This window comes from Eretmochelys imbricata, chromosome 1, assembly GCF_965152235.1.
Source record: "Eretmochelys imbricata isolate rEreImb1 chromosome 1, rEreImb1.hap1, whole genome shotgun sequence".
Taxonomy (NCBI): Eukaryota; Metazoa; Chordata; order Testudines; family Cheloniidae; genus Eretmochelys; species Eretmochelys imbricata.
The window spans coordinates 339,557,237-339,577,707 of NC_135572.1; the positions used below are offsets into that span (position 1 = coordinate 339,557,237).

General features: G+C 36.9%; 1 protein-coding gene across 3 annotated transcripts in view; it reads right to left on the bottom strand.

Moving 5' to 3' along the window:
* CACNA2D1 (calcium voltage-gated channel auxiliary subunit alpha2delta 1) overlaps window positions 1-20,471 on the bottom strand; it is a 668,904-nt gene that overhangs the window by 77,339 nt on the left and 571,094 nt on the right. For all 3 annotated transcript variants that reach the window (XM_077807875.1, XM_077807876.1, XM_077807874.1), the window contains exons 13-15: window positions 9,164-9,242; window positions 4,463-4,512; window positions 694-783 (exon numbers count right to left, since the gene is read on the bottom strand). In XM_077807875.1, coding sequence (XP_077664001.1) covers window positions 694-783; window positions 4,463-4,512; window positions 9,164-9,242 — 219 coding nt within the window. The remainder of the gene's footprint in view (window positions 1-693; window positions 784-4,462; window positions 4,513-9,163; window positions 9,243-20,471) is intronic.

Genomic DNA, 20,471 nt, shown 5'->3' on the forward strand with positions numbered 1-20,471 from the left:
AAGCAGTTGGCTGAGACAGTGGGCAATTGCAATAACCATGTACCTCTGGAGTCCAAATCCTGTTCACAAATCATGTGAAAATGAGGTGGCTGGTTTTCAGATTATTTTCCCACAGAACAAGGTCTCCAGACAATTTAGCACAAGTGATGGTCTCTGCTGAGCAGAGGCCCACAATTGGAAAACAATTTTTTTTTCAGTTATTTGTTTTATGTCAGCAGTGAGCTGCATTTAGAGATCAGTGTGTGGGAGGTATTTCTGGGATGAATCACATTTCTATCCATGTCATTATACTAGAAGAAAATGATAAAGATAGCAAGAACAGAAAATGTCCAGCTAAGATAGCAAGGACAGAAAATGTCCAGTAGTATAATAGCAGTTCAGAAAGCTGCTTTATGACAACTCAGAAATGCTACATTTTGGGATGTAGGAGTTTGAGTCTTCTGTAGATGGTGGACAGAAATTGGAGAACTCTTCATTTTATAAATGTTTTTCCATATATACAAAATACTCTGCTTTATCCACAATACAGTTCATAAAGTGTTGACTTAAATTATGCATTTCATCTGAGTACTGTAAGGTTCTTTCCTTAAGATTTAAAAGCAATGGATATATTAAACTCATAAGCATGTATACTTCAAAATGCTCTATACTAAACAGATATTTTTCTTTTTACTACATAAATATAGCTCATACCAGTGCATCCAAATACACATTGGTCCACTGGACTTGTTTTGCTTTATCTCCAGCTAAAACCATCGGTCTCCCCAGAACGTCCAAATATTCCTGTCAAAAAGAGCAAGAAGCCCATCAGAGACAAGACATTATCAATCAACATTCAAAATAGTGCCAGGAAGAAAACAAAACATATGACAAAAAATAAAGTGAATTCAGTACAAGGGCATGATTTCATCACCAGTAATATAATAGAAAAATACTTATATTCATTGCTCTCTGAAGTTATACATCAAAGCAGATCACACTTGGGTTTGTTCTACATACCACATTAGATTCAACAAGGGGTATTCTGATTCAGCAGCTCCACCTGAACATAAATCTATAAAAATGAATTTTAGGTTTAATAGTAATATGATGACAACATTGAAGAACCCTCAAGTGCATGAGGGAACAATGGGGTATGTAATTTGTTATGCTCTGTATAATCAGAGAGCAATTACCAATAAGCACCTTCTCCAAAGTTACTTGTCGGAATAGATCTCCGCTACTGAAAAGATCCAGTGATGTCTCTAAAATAATCAAAAACAGTAACGACATTAGATTTCAAATGAGAAGAAAGTCAAATAATGTGAACAACACCAATACAGATGAAGATGACACTCCAGCAGTTTGTGAGGGAACAGGCAAAAGGATCTACTTTTGCCTTTTCTCCTGAGCCCTGGAAATTTGCTAACACAGGAAATGTAAGAAAGATATACATGAGATAGTGAAGGAAAGATATATGTCAGCTTCTCTCACTAATGGATGTAGTAGACAATTCAGTGCTTCCTACTGTATTGTGCAGAAAACCAGTTGTTTGTTGTTCTGAGATGCTTCAAACAGAACTCTTTGAGAGAAATCCAATCCACTCTGTCTACTCAGAAACCACGGGAGATGGTGTATTGGAACTACTTATGATAGATAAATTAGACAGATATACTATATGTAGATCCAGACCTGCTTCCCATGGGTTCACTATGGAACACTACCAATAATTTTCCTTCCCAGCCTAATAAGTGACCACTGGGAACATCTTGTAGGGCACTGTCTACAGATCAAGCCTACAGGGCTTCCTGACACAGGAGGCTTGGTCCTAGACTTTCTTTGTTAGTTGATGTAAAATGTGGCAGCCTGTTTGTTAATTTGAAATAGGACTATCTTTTGAGAGACCAGATCTCTGAAGGTCCTCAGTGTTTTCAGGGGTGTCTTTATATCCATATAACTTATGTGCAAATGATATTCTTGGACAGGCCAAGTGCTTTTAATGTAACCCCCTCCCCTCCTTCTGTGAGCTACCTAATCCTACCTATGTCTACTACAATTTGAAGGAAGGAATTTGCAAGTCCTTTCCTAATTACAGACATTCACTGAACTTCCCCAAGTGAGCATGGCTTGGAGTCCATCCATCATCCAGGTTCAATTTGAAAGTCTTTGTGTAGCTTGACACCACTGGGATTTCAGGGTCCACTGAAGTTGTGTGATATATCAATTATAAATACCGTGGGTGCTCTCAGACCCAATATCTACAGCATGGTCTTTACTGATTCCAGCTGGCTTCTGAAAATATTTCCCATCAATTCTACAATATCCAAAATACAATCCTGGGGTGGAACTTTTCAATTCTAGCAGGACAGCCATGTATTCCAATAGCTTCTGAAGAAAAATCTGGGACTCTGGATACTTTATTTTCAACCCTAGTGTCTCCAGTGACCTGATGGTTCCAGGGACTGGTGCTTGAATCGCTTCCAATTTTTTGTCTTTGATTAAATAATTGTCCACATAGAAGAAAACATGTACTCCCATTCTGTGTGGGTTTGGGACTATGATTTCTAAGTACTTTGTTAACAAATGTAGCATGGATGCAAGTCCAAAAGGCAAGATTCAGAATGGTCCCTTGCATTCTCTGTGTCCAAGCAGCACTCTTGAATGTCTTCATCCATACTTATTCTTATAAGCTAATGTCAGTACTGGGGAGGCAGGATTAAGGCCATCCAAAAATGACCTGATACCCTATGGGATGTGATGGCATTAGTACTGACAACTGCACCAAGTGTACTAGAGGAGTAGAATGTGGACCTCATCTCAAACACATTTGGTGGTCCGGTAGAGCCAAGGATTCAAGGACACGTACTGGTGTCTAGAGTCTGTATGGATAAAATGCAGGAAACATGAATGAATGGTCAGATTGGTTGATATTTTCCACTGCCTTCAGGGGTTGAAGATCTGGTCTGTTGTTGCACCTGGAGTCATCAGTAGTCTTGACTGGATGCTGCTAGAAAACCAGGGTGAAATCATCTGCAGATAGTTGAGTGTGCTACTCTTGATGCAGGCCTGATTAGGCTCCTAAGAATAGGTGACACTGAGTATTGTTTCAAGACGAGTGGAGCTGAGCACCGGACTAGTTTCTTGAAGCATCAAAAGCATCAAAACTTTGACACACTGCAGTGAAACTGACACCACAACCTCCAAAATCTTTAAGACTGTTGAGGTGCAGTTTTGTGGACCATCTTGAAAAGACTGGGAAATGCAGATGGTGCTGACAGTTTTGACATGTAGGTGGTGTTCTCAACCCCGAACTGCCTGAGACTGAAGTCTCTTAAGCCTCGGGGGGACTTAAGGGAAGAGGGCAAGACAGTATTGAGGCATTTTATTTAGGACCTGACTGCTCACAGTAGCATCTGTAAGTAAGTCTCCACAATGTTCTGTTAAGGCCCTAGCAGTCATGTGCCTAAGCACGCACAGACAGGTTAACGGCATTTGTGTCACTTTTTTGGTGTCAGTGAGCTGTCTTCTCTCCATAGCTACAACAGAAAAAAAGCATGGGGGAAGTGGAACAAGAAAAATCCAGCACATTTTTCCAGCACAAAGTTTGAGAATCAAAAGATCTAAAGCTCTTTAACACTAAAGAAACTGTGGATGTGAGTCAATTGATCAAGATGGTGCTAACAACAGACAGAGCCAGTTCATAAGGATTTATGGCTGAAACTGTAAATACTGGGGTTGTAAACACTGGGGTTGAAACATCAGGTTAGCAATGATGTATGTCTTTCTACCATTGCAGGGTCTTGCTCAGGACACCACCTATTGGAAACAATAGCTTTAGAACTTAGAGGTGGCCTTTGCCTACCTTGAGCTGAGATGGGGATCTGATGAGGGGTAAATGTTCTGTAATGGTTTATGAGTGGACACCTTCAAATTTGTTTCACTCTGCAACTATATTCTTCTGGACAACATAGGAATATTCTCTCTCTATGGTTACTTTCAGGGATAGTTTAACATAGTCAGGTAAAACAAGAGCCCTGCAATCAAAACTTACCTTAAACCTAAGTTTATATATTTTGTGCCTACTACATCACGGCTGACCAAGGAAGCTGAAGTGCCAAAATGGCTGCTATTTTGTTATTTCTTGACAAACCAGATGCAGGAATTACCAAAAATGCCACAAGAAAGACTGTTCAAGTGAGCTTTTCATCTGAATATCATGGGTTTTCATCCAGATATCAAAAAATGAAAAGGATTTCAGTCTAGGACCTTTGTAGATTAATTTCTCCAATGTGAAAGAATGTCTTAACATTGTGAGAAATCACATGTATTTATCTGATATCAAGCTTTCCTCTGTTTATCTTAAAAAGATGTATTTCATTTTACTTATAAAGCAAACCAAAAGTAATTGTTGTAAATACTTTACTATCACTACATTTCTTTGACTTATGACTGTACTTGCAGTTTTCAAGCACCATCGACTTACCTGTGTGTTTATTCTGATCGCTCCAATGGAAGGAATTTCATAATAGTAACCTAAAATACATAATGGAAACAATAACATGCTGCTACATTATAATGCCATGCTCTTCATCTGAAATCACTTGAAAGAAAAAATCTATTTCCACATCTCATTAACTTACAATAATTGTGGAAAGTATCTTAAAAGCATTTGCACAAAAGAGCCTCTAAGCCATTCTTGTTTAATAAGACTTCATAGCAATGAATGGACATGTTAAGTTGTGCCATCACCATATGTGCTCCATGCTAGCTATTCCTGAGCAATGACGAGCTACTTTGTAACCTTTGTTTTTTCCCAGAGGAAGAAATGGAATTTTCATACATTTTCCCTCTCCATCTGCAGCTATTTTGAAGAACAATCATATTAAATAGGTATATTAATAGGCAGTGACAACAATACAATTATATGCTGGATAAATGTTTAAATCCAATTAAAATCTAGTTTGCCTTCACAATGAAGTGAACTCATCCACAGCATAAAAACACTGCTTATTGTGTGATAAGAATGAAAACATCCCTTTGACTTATCCTCTCACAAAATGTAAGTGGCATCCATCCATTTATCATTTGCATTTTTGTTATCTATTTGCATTATAACATTGTCAAAGGCCCCAATCATGATTGAGGGCCCACTGTACAGCTATAAGAAGTCACGATCCCTGCAGACTACAGACTATCAATCACAAGTAATAGGAAGTGCGGGGGATGGGGGAGAAAGGTAACAGCAATAAAGTTAAACAGTTACATGGTATAACACTGTTCACCACTTGATTATTCCCAATGATCTGATTTAAAAATAAATGTATAAAATCTCTGCCTGCTTCTTTGCATGTGCAATTTGATAAACCACATTATAAACTGAATAGAGCTATAACATGGTCACTCAGCACCTTAAGCTGGTTGGTCAATACTAGATGAATATCAAAAGGAATTAGACTGTCATAATGTACAGATATACACACTATAATATGCAGAGAGGTTTACAAATACCCTTACCCCAAAAAGTAAACATACACCTAGATCTCCTATAAATATAATATATAATTATGTTATATTGATCTACTGATCATTCATTGTCATAAACAGGTAATTGAGTGGGAAACAACTTGGAAAACAAGCGGGAAAATTGATATTCTTTTGCTATTAACACTAAGTGCAGCCAATCGCTCTGAAAATCAACAGTGGAAAAAAAACCCTCCTAATCATCTTTTCCTTTTACCCTCTGCCATTGGCAATGCCCACTGCTCTTGAGAAGTTTTACCTGCACATGATAGGTCAAATTCTGAGGGGTGCAGAGTGAGCACACTATTCACTAAAGTCAAATATAATGGATTTCTCTGCACCATATCTCTCGGTAATCTCCGAAAACACAAGTTCAACTATCAGCTCTATCCGGCTGACTCCCAGATCTACCTATCTCTCTCTCTCTCCTCCAGAGTGATCTATTTCTATCCAAACTAAAATCTCCACCTGTCTGACAACTCCTAAGAGAGCTCCTAATCTTCCTGCACAAACCCTCCCAACTGCCTCCTTTCTCCATCACTATGGACCACAGAATCAGCCTGCATGTCACTCAAGCCTGTATCACGGGCATCATTTCCAATTCTGACCCCTCTTTAGATCCTAACACACAAGCTCTCTGTAAATCTTGCAGTTTCTTTCTGCATGATCTCTCTCAAATACGGCATGTCCTATCCATCCAGCCAACTAAATCTCTCATCTCATGTCTCAATTACTACAATATCCTTTTTTCAGGCCTTAATACATGTAATCTTGCCGTGCTCATTTTCACTCAGAATGCTGAGGTAAAGGTCCTTCTGCTACCCCATCACTTTGCCCGTGTCACCGCTCGTTTTGAATGTCTCCACTTTCTCTACCACATCAAATATTAGCTGCCTTGTTTTCACTTTCAAGGCCTAAGATGCAAGCCTCTATCACCCACTGTTTAAATTTTTAAACAAGCATTTTCATGTCTGCCCCTGCTCTGTCCCACCTGCTTGGGACAAATTCCCCTTAAACATCTGCAAAACTGACTCACCCTCCTCCAAATCCCTCCTTGGCCATGATACCTACAAAAAACTTGAAAATGGTTAGGCCACCAGTGTGCTGAGACCACAGCCTGTCACGCTGACCAATATTATTTTACTGTTTCATTGTACTGTCCCACCAGTTTCTCTATATCCATCTGTTATCTCATCTTGTACTTAGATTGTAAGCTCCTTGGGCAGAAACTTTTTGTTCTGTGTTTATAAAGCGCTTAGCACAATGTGGTCTTGGAGCATAATTAGAGCACTTGGACCTATGATATTAAAGATAATAACTGTGCTCATTACCTCTCAGTATTTGGACCTAAACTGGCAACAAGAGAAAAATTGGGTGAGACTTTTACTTAAGTGGGAGAGTAGGAGACAGTCGGATGATAAACAAATTGCCAGCAACATAAAAATAACAAAGTATTTGTGGGAGGCAAAGGATAAGGGAGTCTAAAAGTTCAAGCATGTAAAGATTAATAGCTCTCTCACTAGGCAGAAGGTAACCTTATTTTGGATTCCGAGATCAGTTTATCCCAGTAGTTGTTGACTGTGGAATGTACCACCTGCAGTCTACTGTAAGTTTGGAACTAGAAATTCTATTATATTATTATCAAAGTACTATTATATTATTTCCTTGTTATCTCATTATGTGATTTATAATGTATCAGCTTGGTATCTACAACATCTTTCTTTCAATTAGCACTCAGGATTGTCTATGGTGGTAAGATAATTAAAAAGAAATGTTTTTGGACAAAATGATGGGTTTTGACGACAACATTTTCAGAAAAAAATGGATTGTCATACAAAAATCATTGGCTGATAAAATTTCAATCAAATCTTTAAAAAAATGGATTTTTTTTTGTTCAAAATCGTGGATGGAAATCTTACTCTTCTTTCTCTCTCTCTTACTCTCTCTCCCTCTCTCTCAAAAAAAGCAACAAAACTTTTCCCCCACCATTTTTCTAGGCAAAAGGGTGAAAGAAAATACCCCCCAACTTTAAAAAAAAATTCTCACTCCTTTTTTCTGAGAGAAAAGGGACCCCCCCATCAACACATTTTTAGAAATGATTTTTTTTGTTTGTTTTATTTCTTAAATCATTTTGATTTATTTGTGTGGAAATAAAAGGAAACACTGTGAAATAACTTTCAGACTGAAACTTTTGTTCATTTCATTCGACAACAAATGTTGACAAGCTCTACTCTTAGAAACATCTTTGCTTAATTTTCTAATCTGTTCTCAATATCAGCTTCTCATCTTCCTCCAAAACAAGAACTTTCCAAAACATATACGATTTATGCTACACTATTAATAGAGAAAAGTAAAAATTGTTGATCATAACATTTTCCTGACAAAATATGGTGTTCTATAAAATTTTGTGATTTTTACAAAAATGTTTGAAATGAAACAATTTGTTTCAAATCAGCATTTGATATAATGAACAGAAATAATTAGAAATTTTGAAAATGTCAGTATATCAAAGCAAAACACTTCATTTCAAATAATAATTTTGAAACAAAATATTTTGTTCTATCAAAACTGTCAAATTGTTCTCGATGTTTTCAAATTAAAAAAAATATTTAATATTTTGACTTTTCTTCCTTCTTGGGGATAAAAACAAATGTCACAAATTTTAGCATGCTCTCAACCAATACTTTAACAGATTTCAAGAAAAGTTTAACGTTATTGTGCTTTAAATTTGGTTTAATTTTTCTAAATATCTTAGTATTTCACATTCCAATGGACTAGGAAATCTCTTTTATGGAAATACAGCTGGCTGCTCTGTACTGGTGTCACTTCTTTAAATGGTTTTACAGAGTGGATTGATCAGTTAAAATTTCTGACAATTACATCAATATAAATGTAGTTTCTGTCTCAATGAGATCTTTTAGGGCAAGTTTTAACCTTTAATACCACAGGCACGAATTTATGATTATCTGGAATTGAAACATCTCTACCAGATTTGATGACTCTGCTAACGACTAGCTGGACATTCTGCCACATTTTCAGTGTGTCTTTGTTTGTTTAGAGGCTCAACTTGAGAAAATATCCCAAGGCAATCAGAAGACTGAGATAACTGTGCAAGGATTTTACCTCCAACTCAGTTTACCACAGTAGGAGTCTGTATAAATTCATGCTACTAATTGCTATGATCGGTACCAAAAATATATTCTCATTTTGTTGTCTATTATTCAACTCAATTCTTTAAATCTGTTGAAGGAAGCTTGGACCTGCACACATTTGGTAACACTTTAATACCTATTGGTAATTAACACTTCTCAGACCTGGATAAATGAGGGTGAGACTTCTCCCAAGAAAACATTACCACAGAAATCTCAAATCATGGCGGACAGAGGTCTGTTTTATTCAGTACTCTTATTTTATTAATAATAAACACCAAGGCTATTAATAATAATCCTATAATATCCATACTAATATTAGAACTGAATGGTCTACTAAAAAAGAAAAAACCACACTATTTGGAGCCCTGATTCAAAACATCAAAATGAATTTGTAAATCCGGCTAAAGTTTTTAAATCTGTAGTCCTGTGTAAAACCTACAGAATGGTTTAGATATTTTTTGGGTTAATCAAAACTTTATATAGGTATAAGCTCAGAGATATACACACGGTACCTTTATTTTGGCAGGCCATCCATTGTATGGGTCCTTTGTCATAATTATGTTGACCAACAGAAAATGTGAATACACGTACCTAAGCAAATTGAAAAGAAGATACACATCATTTTTCTCCATGTCATCAATCAGATGCCAATTTCAGTGCTACTTGGATGTCTAATTCATTTAAACAGTGTGATAACATTCTAAAATTCTAGCATTGCATCCCAAACCTTACAATAGTTGCATTGAGGTATGTTATATCTACACCTTGATATATATATGATATTTAAATAGTATAAAGACTAGTGGGAAGAACACTCATCCATACTCTCAGTACTCTGAGTCCAATAGACAAGGTTACTATTTACAAGAGATCTAAATACACTTGTTTTGGGGTGTGAATTATCATTTTTGAGCATTTTATTAAATTACCTCATGTAATCATTTTGAGTACTGTGTTGTCCCCAGGGAGATGTAGCATGCATATTTTAGGCAGCAGAAATCAGTGCAATGCAAAACAAGATTTTCCAAGATATTACAGAATTTTGATGAGGACCTTTACTCTGAAAGTGAAACTTGCAAATAATACACAGAGTAAAGTCTAATTAGACCCAGACCTGCAAAACTCCCACTCACTTCAGTGGGAGTTCCATGTGTAAGGACCTGTTCAATTAAGCTCTTAAAAACTCCTCACTAAAACATACTCTTTTGAGGATACAATTTTGTCTCGTTTCATAGGTACCGCCCCACTGACTTTTATATCTGTGTACTTGAGAGCAAAATTCGCTACAGAGATGGTCAAAAATTTTCTATCTATTTCTTTCTAAACAGAAAAACCCTATCCTGTTCATAAGACTGAAACCCTGGATTAGCAGATAAATCTGTTGCGCAATTATCTGCAGACTTTGTGACTGGTAATTCAGGCCAAGGCAGTAGTGCGGTGTGATCTCTGTAGCAGTTCTATAAGGAATTTGGAATGAAACCCCTTGACAATGAACAGAAGAGAAATATATTTGATCTACTGCTCCTCAGGGCTTGTCTTCACTACTGAAGTCAGTCGACCTAAGTTATGCTACTCCAGCTACTTGAGTAAGGTAGCTGGAGTCGACGTAGCTTAGGTCGACTTACCGCAGTCTTCACTGTGCTGCGTTGACGGGAGATGCTCTCCAGTCAACTTACCTTACTCTTCTCGGAGAGGTGGAGTTCTGGGGTCGACCAGAGAGTGCTCTGCCATCGATTTAGCGGGTCTTCACTAGACTCACTAAATCAACACCCGCTGCATTGATTGCAGCAGCGTCGATCTCCCTGGTAGTGAAGACAAGCCCTCAGATACTTCCTGGGGATCAACAGTAGTAAAGAACAACAATTAAAGCAACTGGGCATTTGTTAATTACAGTTTGACTTGGCAAACTGCTGGGGCATTAGAAAAATCATTCTCAGAATTTTCCTTTATCTATTGATTCATCCAGAACCAAGGAAAATGGTCACCTGAAAAGACGAGTTAGCAAGTCAAAGTAGAGGAGTAAGAATCAAAAATCTATACAAGATCCTGCCACCCTTGCTCATGCTGACTTACAATGGGACTACTCACAGCTTAAGGTACTACTAAAAACCAAGACTGGCCCTTAAAGTAGAAAACTAGAGACACATACTATGTTCAGCTCTAAGAGACCAGTCGGGAGTACCCTCCAAATTTTATTAAATGGAACAATCCTATTTTCAGGCAACTGAGTATACAGGTGTGTTGTACAGAGTTGCATACCTTGTTTTATCATATTTGAATCAGCTGTTAGTAATAATCAGCTAATTCTCAGTTTCGCAAACTCTGATGACATTAATTAATTAATTATTTTATTTAGCTGTGCATAGTGCTTTACTTTCTAGCATGTGGGAAGACAGGTCCTTGCCTCAAAAAGTTTATAATCTACATTAGATGGAGGACACAAGATTAAAAAAAAAAAAAACAACAAAAAAAACCCTCCTAGTCATAGTGGGGATATCAAGGACAGAAGAAAGACAATGGAGAGAAAGAAGGACAATTGTTGCTATAGGGAGAATGTGGTTTTCCAAGAATCAAAGTAATTTATTTTGTTTTGGATTTCCCTCCAATTGGACAGGTGTATGCAGCTCAAGGTAAAATGAAGGGTTCTGGCTAATACAGATATTAGAGATTTCAGGCACTCTAGAAGCTGTTATAAAGGCAGAGGTTAAGAGCCATTATTAAATGCAATAAAAGCAATGCTTTGGTTACAGATGTTAGGTTTTATCTATGTTTTTTTTCTCCAGTGTGCTATTGGAGTAAAGTAAAGCAAGAAATAATTATGTGCTTCCTCTAGTACATCATGTACTGTAAGTATAATGCAAAAGAAATGGGTTGATGTGGGTTATTCGAAAAAGTAGTTATATAACAACTGGAACATATTCAAATGCACTTTTAGTATAATAAACAAACAGGGCAAATTCTTTATTCACAGTTGATTTCAATGTGGCTGAATGGTTTGATGAGATCAAACTTTTGCTCAGTAGGTTTGCTTGCCTTAGTGTAGGTAGAAAACATCTACTCATACTGGACACAGACCAAAGACCATGGAAGTCAGTAGGAGTCATTCCACAGACTTCAACAGACTTTGTATCAGGCCTGTGTCACTGAGGACAAAGAACCAAAGATGTAAGCCTATATAGTGTTATAGACCAAAAGATGGCAAATTAAAGGGGAAATCAAGATCAGCGGGGTAAAGCATGTCCCAGGAAATTATTTTTCACTATTTAATGCGAACAAACAGACAGTGAGCTGTAGCTCACGAAAGCTTATGCTCAAATAAATTTGTTAGTCTCTAAGGTGCCATAAGTATTCCTTTTCTTTTTGCGAATACAGACTAACACGGCTGCTACTCTGAAATGGACATCTTGTTCACTTTAATTTCTGTTTATGGTTGTAGTTCTTCTATTGAAAGAAGGGAACAAATACACTAATTAAAATGGCCCACCTTGATTATCACTACAAAAGGTTTGTTTGTTTTTTTCTCTCCTGCTGGTAATAACTCACCTTAAGTGATCACTCTCTTTACAGTGTGTATGGTAACACCCATTGTTTCATGTTCCCTGTGTTTATAAATCTCCCCAATGTATTTTCCATTGAATGCATCCGATGAAGTGAGTTGTAGCTCACGAAAGCTTATGATCAAATAAATGTTAGTCTCTAAGGTGCCACAAGTACTCCTTTCCTTTTTGCGTATACAGACTAATACGGCTGCTACTCTGAAACGACTAATTAAACCCACTTTTCTAAATATAAATCTTAAGGCTGCTTTTTTTTCCATGCCATGATGCACAAGCCAGAAATGCTATACCCTTTTTAGGCTGCCCCAGTTAAAATTCTGAACAAATCTTTCCTTATTATTGCTTTATTCTGTGGGTATGCTTCATAACACATAAAACAGTGGATTATTGTGAAAAGGAATATGAAGTATGTTTTGATTTTGTTATGAACCAGATTTTGTTATGTCTTTCATTAAATCTCTATTTAGGTCAGTTAGGCTGCCATAGGGTGTTTATTGATAATTTTCTTCCCAAGTACTGTCTTAATTCATCATTGGGGCCCGATTCAGCAAAGTACTTGAGCATACGCCTAAGTTTAAGTGTGCAGGTAGCCCCATTGAAGTCAATGGAAGTACACATGTGCTTAATGTAAGGCACATGTTTAAGTGCACTGACGATTTAAAGCTGCTCTTCTTCCAATTTCTTCAAAATGAGCTGTTCCTACTTGTCCTTCTCAGCCTTCCATATATTTTTGCAATCAATACCTATCTCTAACTCCTCACACTCACCCCAATTTAACTTCAAACTGCAACACTGGCTGACAAATTAATTTACAATCTCATCTAGAACAGAACAACGGTTTAGTTGGAGATATCTTTAAAACTCCGTTCACAACAAAGGACCAGATTCTCAGCTGATCTAAATTGCTGTCACTCCGAAGCATATATTTTACGTGTTGCGAGGCTCCAGCGGATCATTGCTGATTTACACCTGCTCAGGATTTAGCCCTAAATTATTCTGTTACCTGTTCAGAAAATTTCATTCCAAAGCACTGGAAACACTGATCTAAGAACAACTTATTTTCTACCTATATATTTCAGTTCCCACTGAAAACTCAGAACAAAATTAGAGCCATTAAAGACACTAACATCTGGATATTGAGGCAAACGATCTCTGTCGTGTAACTGGGGCCTGATACACTGCCAGTCTTTCCAGTGACTTCAATAGGTTTTGGATCAGACCCTTGAGAATACTTCATTTGTGCCTAGACTTTTGTTTTAAATAAGACATAACTGGGTAAATTGACTGTTTTTTCCCCAAGATAACAATGGGGAAATAAAATAAAATAAAAATTACTCCTGAACTTTCCTGCAAGTGAGGTAATTTTATATCAGTTTTACAGATGGGAAACCTGAAACACAGAGAGAATATCTGGCTTGCTTGGTATTGCACAGATAGTAAATGAAATCAGCATTAGTGTGGAGATAGCATCTGAAAACTGAGAAGAAAGATACCATGGAGATTTTTACACATACACACACACACACAAACATGATTCACTTTGATGAGTATACTGAATCAGAATTAGTTATACATATTAAAATATAGTATTAAAATGCTAGTCTTGAATAAATCTTATGTACAGAAAGTGGCTGGAAGGCTAACATACTAACTTCACTGAAGTGCACAATAAAGTGTAGACTTTATGGACAGGTAAATTAACATCAGATTCTGATACTCTTAATTTCAGTGAGACTATGGCGGAGTAAGGAGCTACTCAACATGTGTAAAGGTATCAAAATCAGGCTATTGATGTCTCACAGAGTGTGGTCTTAGTTGCACCAGTTAGCACTTCCTACTGTCAAATCCACAGAGCAGTATGGGCAGAACGACACTGTGTTTGATGATGATTATTAATTGTAATTTATATTACAGTAGCACTAAGAGGTTCTGATTGACATCAGGGCCTCATGGTCCTTGATACTCCACATACACTTGGCAAGAGACAGTCCCTGGCCTGAAAAGCTTTTAGCCTAAACAGGAAAAGGACATGAGAGAGATAATAATCATCCCCATTTCACAGGTGGGGAGCTGAGCGGAATAGAAATTAAGTAACTTGTTCAAGAGCACACAGTGAGTTTGTAACACAGCCAAGAATTGAAAAGACTTCCGAGTCCCAGCTCGGGTGACCAGATGTCCCAATTTTATAGGGACAGTCCTGATATTTGGGGCTTTGTCTTATATAGGCACCTATTCCCCTCCCCCCCGCACCCCGCCACACACACACACTCTGTCCCGATTTTTCACACTTGCTCTCTGGTCACCAGCCCAGTGCTTTGACCACAAGATTATTATAAAAGGATGCTGCTTGGGGCTCAGCTCAGAAAAATTCAAGACAGCTTTCCAATTATAAGTCCTGATCATTAATTTCCTCTGGCTTGTTTCAGAATCTCAAAGCTTCTAAACAGTCAAATTATATTAATTAAGGTTTTTATCAGTAAAGAACAAAAATATTTTAATACATCCCTATTCAGTGAAGAGAAAATTGGCACAGGACCACTCAAATGTTTCTGGTCAAGAGGCAATAAGAAAGAATGCTACTACAATATTCATTGAAATGTGAAGGGGTTAATATTTGAAGTCTTCCACGTTATGCTAATTCACACATATCCCTAAGCTATGTCTTCACTGACAAAATCCTTCAAGTGACTTCCACTTCTAACCTCTAGGTGAAAAACTGTTTTTGTCTGTCTTTATCCTTCTGGACATTTTTTAAAAAAATCTGCATTCAATAGGAGATATTTTATTCTGCAAAGGCAGAAAATACCATTAAATTGTGACCTGAGGAGCAATCTCTATATTAATAATCCTTTACAAGTTTCAATAATACAGTTCCATATCTGATTGCTGCCACCTTGTGGAACAACTGGGGAACTAACATGAGCATACAGCTACCCATTTTTGAACCTGTCAATGGAAAGTGCATGACGTCTCTCTCTGTTTTGAAGTTGGTAGTCGTTTCGTGCCACTTTTTATTAATTAATTATTAATTATGATTATTATTATTATTTCAGAAGGGTACATAAGGAGGACAGCTTTTCTTATCAACTGAATCTTTACTGTTATTAGCATGCCACTGGATTTCTAAACATAAAAAAGCCGTCCCACCAAAGCCTTAGATGCTCTGTTTTCAGTCCTTCCACTTGTTGGAATGTTTCACAATATTATTTATAAGCTCAGCCATGTCCAGATCAAATGAAACTGGAAAAACTGAACATAGAAAAATTTGATGATGGTACTAAAAAGTGATATTCTCATACTCTATTATTAATCAAAGTAGTTTGTAATAAAGGTGGCAGTGAGCAGTCTCAGTGGTTGGTCAGGGCATCAACCTACACATCTGATCTATTTGAAGACATCCACTAAAATATATCACATTAATATAATGGTTTATGATTTTATCTTGCCTTGTTTCCACAAATTCCCCTTGCCATTTTTATGTGTGCCTTAATAAAGCTGGGCAAAATTTTTCAACCCAAACTTTTTTCAGTGAAACAGAGAGATTTGGCAACACAAAGTTTTTGCACATTCGTGTTAATTTCACTGAATTTGTTCTGGTAAAAAAGATATTGATTCTTTGATTCAAAATGATTTCTCATTTGATATTTCCTTTAATTTTATTTTAAAAACATTTAAAAATGCTCAAAATCAAAATGAAATGTTTCATGTAACCCAAAATGAAGTTTGTTTAAAAAACAAATGTTTTGATTCACCGAAAAATTTCAAAATGACTTTTTTCTGAACTGAAAAATCCATTATTAGCCTTGGCTATATGTGTGACAATTATTATTAAAGGACAAAATTCCCAGTTGATATAAATCAATATACCTCCACTGACTTCAATGGCGTTACACTGATATGAACAAGCTGAGGATCTAGCCCTTGATATCCTCACTCAGTTTGGACTCCACCCCAGATAAGGCCGAACTGCTGCTGAAGATAAATTAACAAATCTAGATTTGGCTCATTGATAATAACAATGTAATAAAATAGTATTGATAATAAGCACACCATGTCCTCTGTACGCCAGTCTCTCCTTGTATTTGATCCTTCAATCAGCTGGATTTGTCACCTCAAACATTTCCAACTGCAGGTCTAAAAAGAGGCTTATTTGATCAGGATTCACTGGAGAATCAAACTGAACAACAACATGGGATAGCAGGGGTAGTCAATTATTTTTTGTCAAGGTCCAAATGTCTTGGTCAAGGTATAGTCAAAGTTCAATCTCCAGAGAAAATACCATAAAACCCCCAACAATAATGATAATAATAAGTTCTTAAAAAGATTTTGGGGTCCATTCAAAAGCATCAGTGGTACGCATTTGTCCTGCGATCTTGTCTACCCTGGGATAGGGGCAGGGTAAAAATTCTGTGTACAATAGTAGGAATGGGAATTCCCAATGATGTACTGGAGGGGATTCTTGAGGGCTCTTGAGACACTCACATTATAATTCTTCCACCAAAACTATAGGTTGGGATGCTTTCCCTTCCTCTGAGGGAATATGGTCTCAGCAGCACCATATTTAACCCATCCTACCGGCCAACCACACAGTGGCAGTGATGGAATGACACAGCATTAAACAAGCACTCTTGAGCTGCCCATATGTTTCCTAAAGTGGAGTCTGAGCACTCCTTAGGACAGGATGGTCTTGTGGATAAGAAGCTGAACTCAGAAGACCAATTCAATCCCTGGTTTTGCCATTACTCTCTAAATACAGCTAAACTGTCTCACTCAGAGATAACTTACATCTGGATCTCTCAATATTTTGGAAGCGTAAAGTATTGGCCTGTAGATGGGATCAGATTTCAGAAGCTGCTCGTATCTTCCCTACAAACCCACCCTTATGTTCCCATCCCCACTTCAAATTACAGAAGCAAAACACTATTCTGTATTATCAGTATGTTTATCCAGGAACAATGCACAGACATTTTAAAAGTTAACTAATCTAATTTTGTTTACCCAAGGCCTCTTTCCTTGGTTATAATTATGATAAAACATTTATTTGTTTAAAGTGGAAAACAAATTAATAGCGTCCCCATGTCCCTCTCCTCTATATGAGCGCATGCTCTTTGATACTCGGGTTTGATCACAAACTAAAGGGTTTTTTTTTTTTTGGGAGCTCCTTGTTCTAAAGTGGGTGGGAATTCATAAAATTACTGAAAAAGTAGATGAATTTTCACATCCTCTGTTTTACTTTCTTCTCAGTGCAGCTGCTTATAACCATACTCAAGTAAAGCTTTCTCTACATCTAGATGGAGATCTCCCCATAGACTAAGAAAAGGGGCCACCATCCATGGCAATTCTGGAATAAATTCTGGAATTCTGGGACGATCTTATGAAATGTTTTGATAGACTAGAATTTGATGACAATGATATTGGAAATTCGCCAGCTTAGTTAAGGTGATTTTCGCTGTTCATACTACAACAGTAAGACTTTCCCCATTTTTTGACCTCATCAACCCTAGGGAAGAAACATTACCTATAAGACTGTCATTTTACACGGCTGAGGACAGTAGGATAATTTTAATATCCCATTGAATATTATTATTTTCTTGCTTGCTTCCATTGTGGTCCTTCTCCAGCTATTGTGGATAGATTTATTTATGAATGCCAATAGACTGCTCTCTGGAAATACCATACTGTTCTCTTTTGTATCGTTATTCTTTCAGCTTTCCACTCCCATTACTCTGGTTCTCTCGGCATGAAATGTTTGATTGCAATTAAATGTTTAAAATGCCAAAGGGTTGCATTAGAATCAGAGGGGGAAAAGGCCATAGGAAATTCTCATTTCCCAGCAGAGCCTATTTACAGGAAATCTTTGCCTCTGCAATTATCAGTTACACAAAGTTCAAGTCTAATTTCACAATGATCAACTCTCCAAAGATTAATGAAAATGTGACTCTGAGGAAAGGAAAAGCAGTGAGGGAAATTTAAAAGTAAATGCTTTGGTGATGTGGGCAAATGATTAAGATCCCACTAAATAGGCAAAAATCACATTTAAAGCTTCTTTTCTTGCTGATACCATATTGCCCAGGGATTGCAAAGGTTTCAGAACAGCATCCCATAGGTGAGGGTTCAGAATGAAATTGCAGCCTGAAGTTTGAATGTCCTTCCTTTGTTAGTTTAAATGAAACCCTCTCCATTTTCTTTATAGTATGTGGGATTAATGACAAACCTCAATTGTTCCATTCACACACACACAACAGTATTTCTTGCAACACCCCTACTCTTTTTTCCTCCCATTATCTAACATCCAACTAAGCTAATATTACACCCCAACCCACCAACCTTCCCAATCTAGTTCCCAGCATACTTCATTCTTGTCACCTTTTATTGACCTCAATGTGCTTTTACTTTCATTCCCTTAAGATGTGGCCCCAGGTGGTTGGCACTCTCTTTAATGGGTTTTCTTTTACAGAGCCCTGATATGAATCCAAGTGCTCAATTAACATGGAAAATCCAGATTACCAGCACATCTGCAGTTTCTGGTAGAGTTTTGAAAATGGACACTTTGGGAGGGGGATTGGGCAGAGGGGTTTGTATTACATTACCTGAAGTGCTTTGCTTTTCCTTCCTATGTTCTATACGAAAAACTTATGAACTTTAATAGTATTTCAATGTCATCATTTTCTAGTTAGGATTTTTCATTAGTATAAAAAGAGAAAATGAAAGTAAGTACTGTATATCACAGAAGTCTCAAACATGTTTTTTGAGATTGTGCTGAGCACAAATTGACTCTGTCTTCACTTACAGTTAAAACATTTCCAGTCTTGATACAAGTACATCCACTGCTCCTACCCACTGTCCGCAGTTGGTATATTTCCTAGTGTATCTGAACGATCGAGTTATAAATTCACACATGTAGTATGGAATGCTCTTTGCAATTTAAAATAAAGATAATACTATGCAGGCTAGCTAAACTTGCTTGTAAAACTGAATTTAGCCGTATGAAGTGGAAATCCATCAACTTCATGAAAAAACTCATGAAGGCAATTCACATCTTTTCATGTATTTATACCTGCTCCTGTATTTTCCACTCCATGCATCTGACAAAGTGGGTTCTAGCCCACGAAAGCCTATGCCCAACTAAATTCGTTAGTCTCTAAGGTGCCATAAGGACTCCTCATTGTTTTTGCTGATACAGACAAACATGGCTACCACTCTGAAACCTGTATTTTATTTGTCTGGAATAGGTCAAAGGACAGGAAAACTGCATCCAGAATCTCAAGATTCCTTCTATACATCCACTACAAGAACAGTTAAAGTTGTGGTATCACCATTACAGATTCAGAAATTTAGACCTCATCTGTAGTAGGAATGGTTTAGGATAATAAAATGAATCTTGCCACGGAACTCATGGGGACCATGTAATTCTCACTGTGAAGTCCTTTCCATCCTAAATGATGAATATTTTCAATTACTTTAAGAAAAAAATCTATCTATCTATATATATAGATAGATATCTTTTCATTTTCTGATAAAGAAGAAATTATACCTGATCCTGCAATCAAAACTCCAATTAACTTAATTATAAGTATTTCCTGAGGCCCAAATCCTGCAAATACTTTTGGACATGCTCAACTTTACAAGCATGCAAGCTAAGGATCAGTGCCTGATTAATGACAGCAGGGTAGGGATCTATATTTAAATCACATCTTAGCTGACAAAACATAAATCTTGTTTCAACATGATATGATGTGAAGTAGCGGAGGTTTTTTCCATCCCCCCAGTGATTCAGGGTTTTCTAATGAAAAAGCTGAAAATCCTGTTCAATCTTAACTACCAATAGATTATAGCTGATAACATCTCATTTAGCTCAGCTTTGAACTTTAATGGAAGAATTGTGTCTGCTCCTTTTTCAAGCAGTAATTAATGAGGACATTTACGATGGTTCCATCTATTTTATTTAAAAAATTACAATAAATATTTTGCAGAGTCTTAGATTGCAACGCAAATAACTGTTTTTTTTTTTTAATTTTTGCAAATATGCTTTTCACAAAACAGGGAACATACTCTGGGAAAATTGTGTTTGTTAACAAAATGCAGCACTGGTATGAAGCCAGAAGCATCACCAGCAAAGATGCAATTGCCACAAACACAGCAGTTAGCAAGCACAATATTTTGTTGTTTGCTGACGCTTAAAGGAACCTATAAAAATAAAAAAAGTAATTTTTGATAAAAGGTGTTTTCAGCACATATTCCAGATTAATTCTTTGTTCTATGT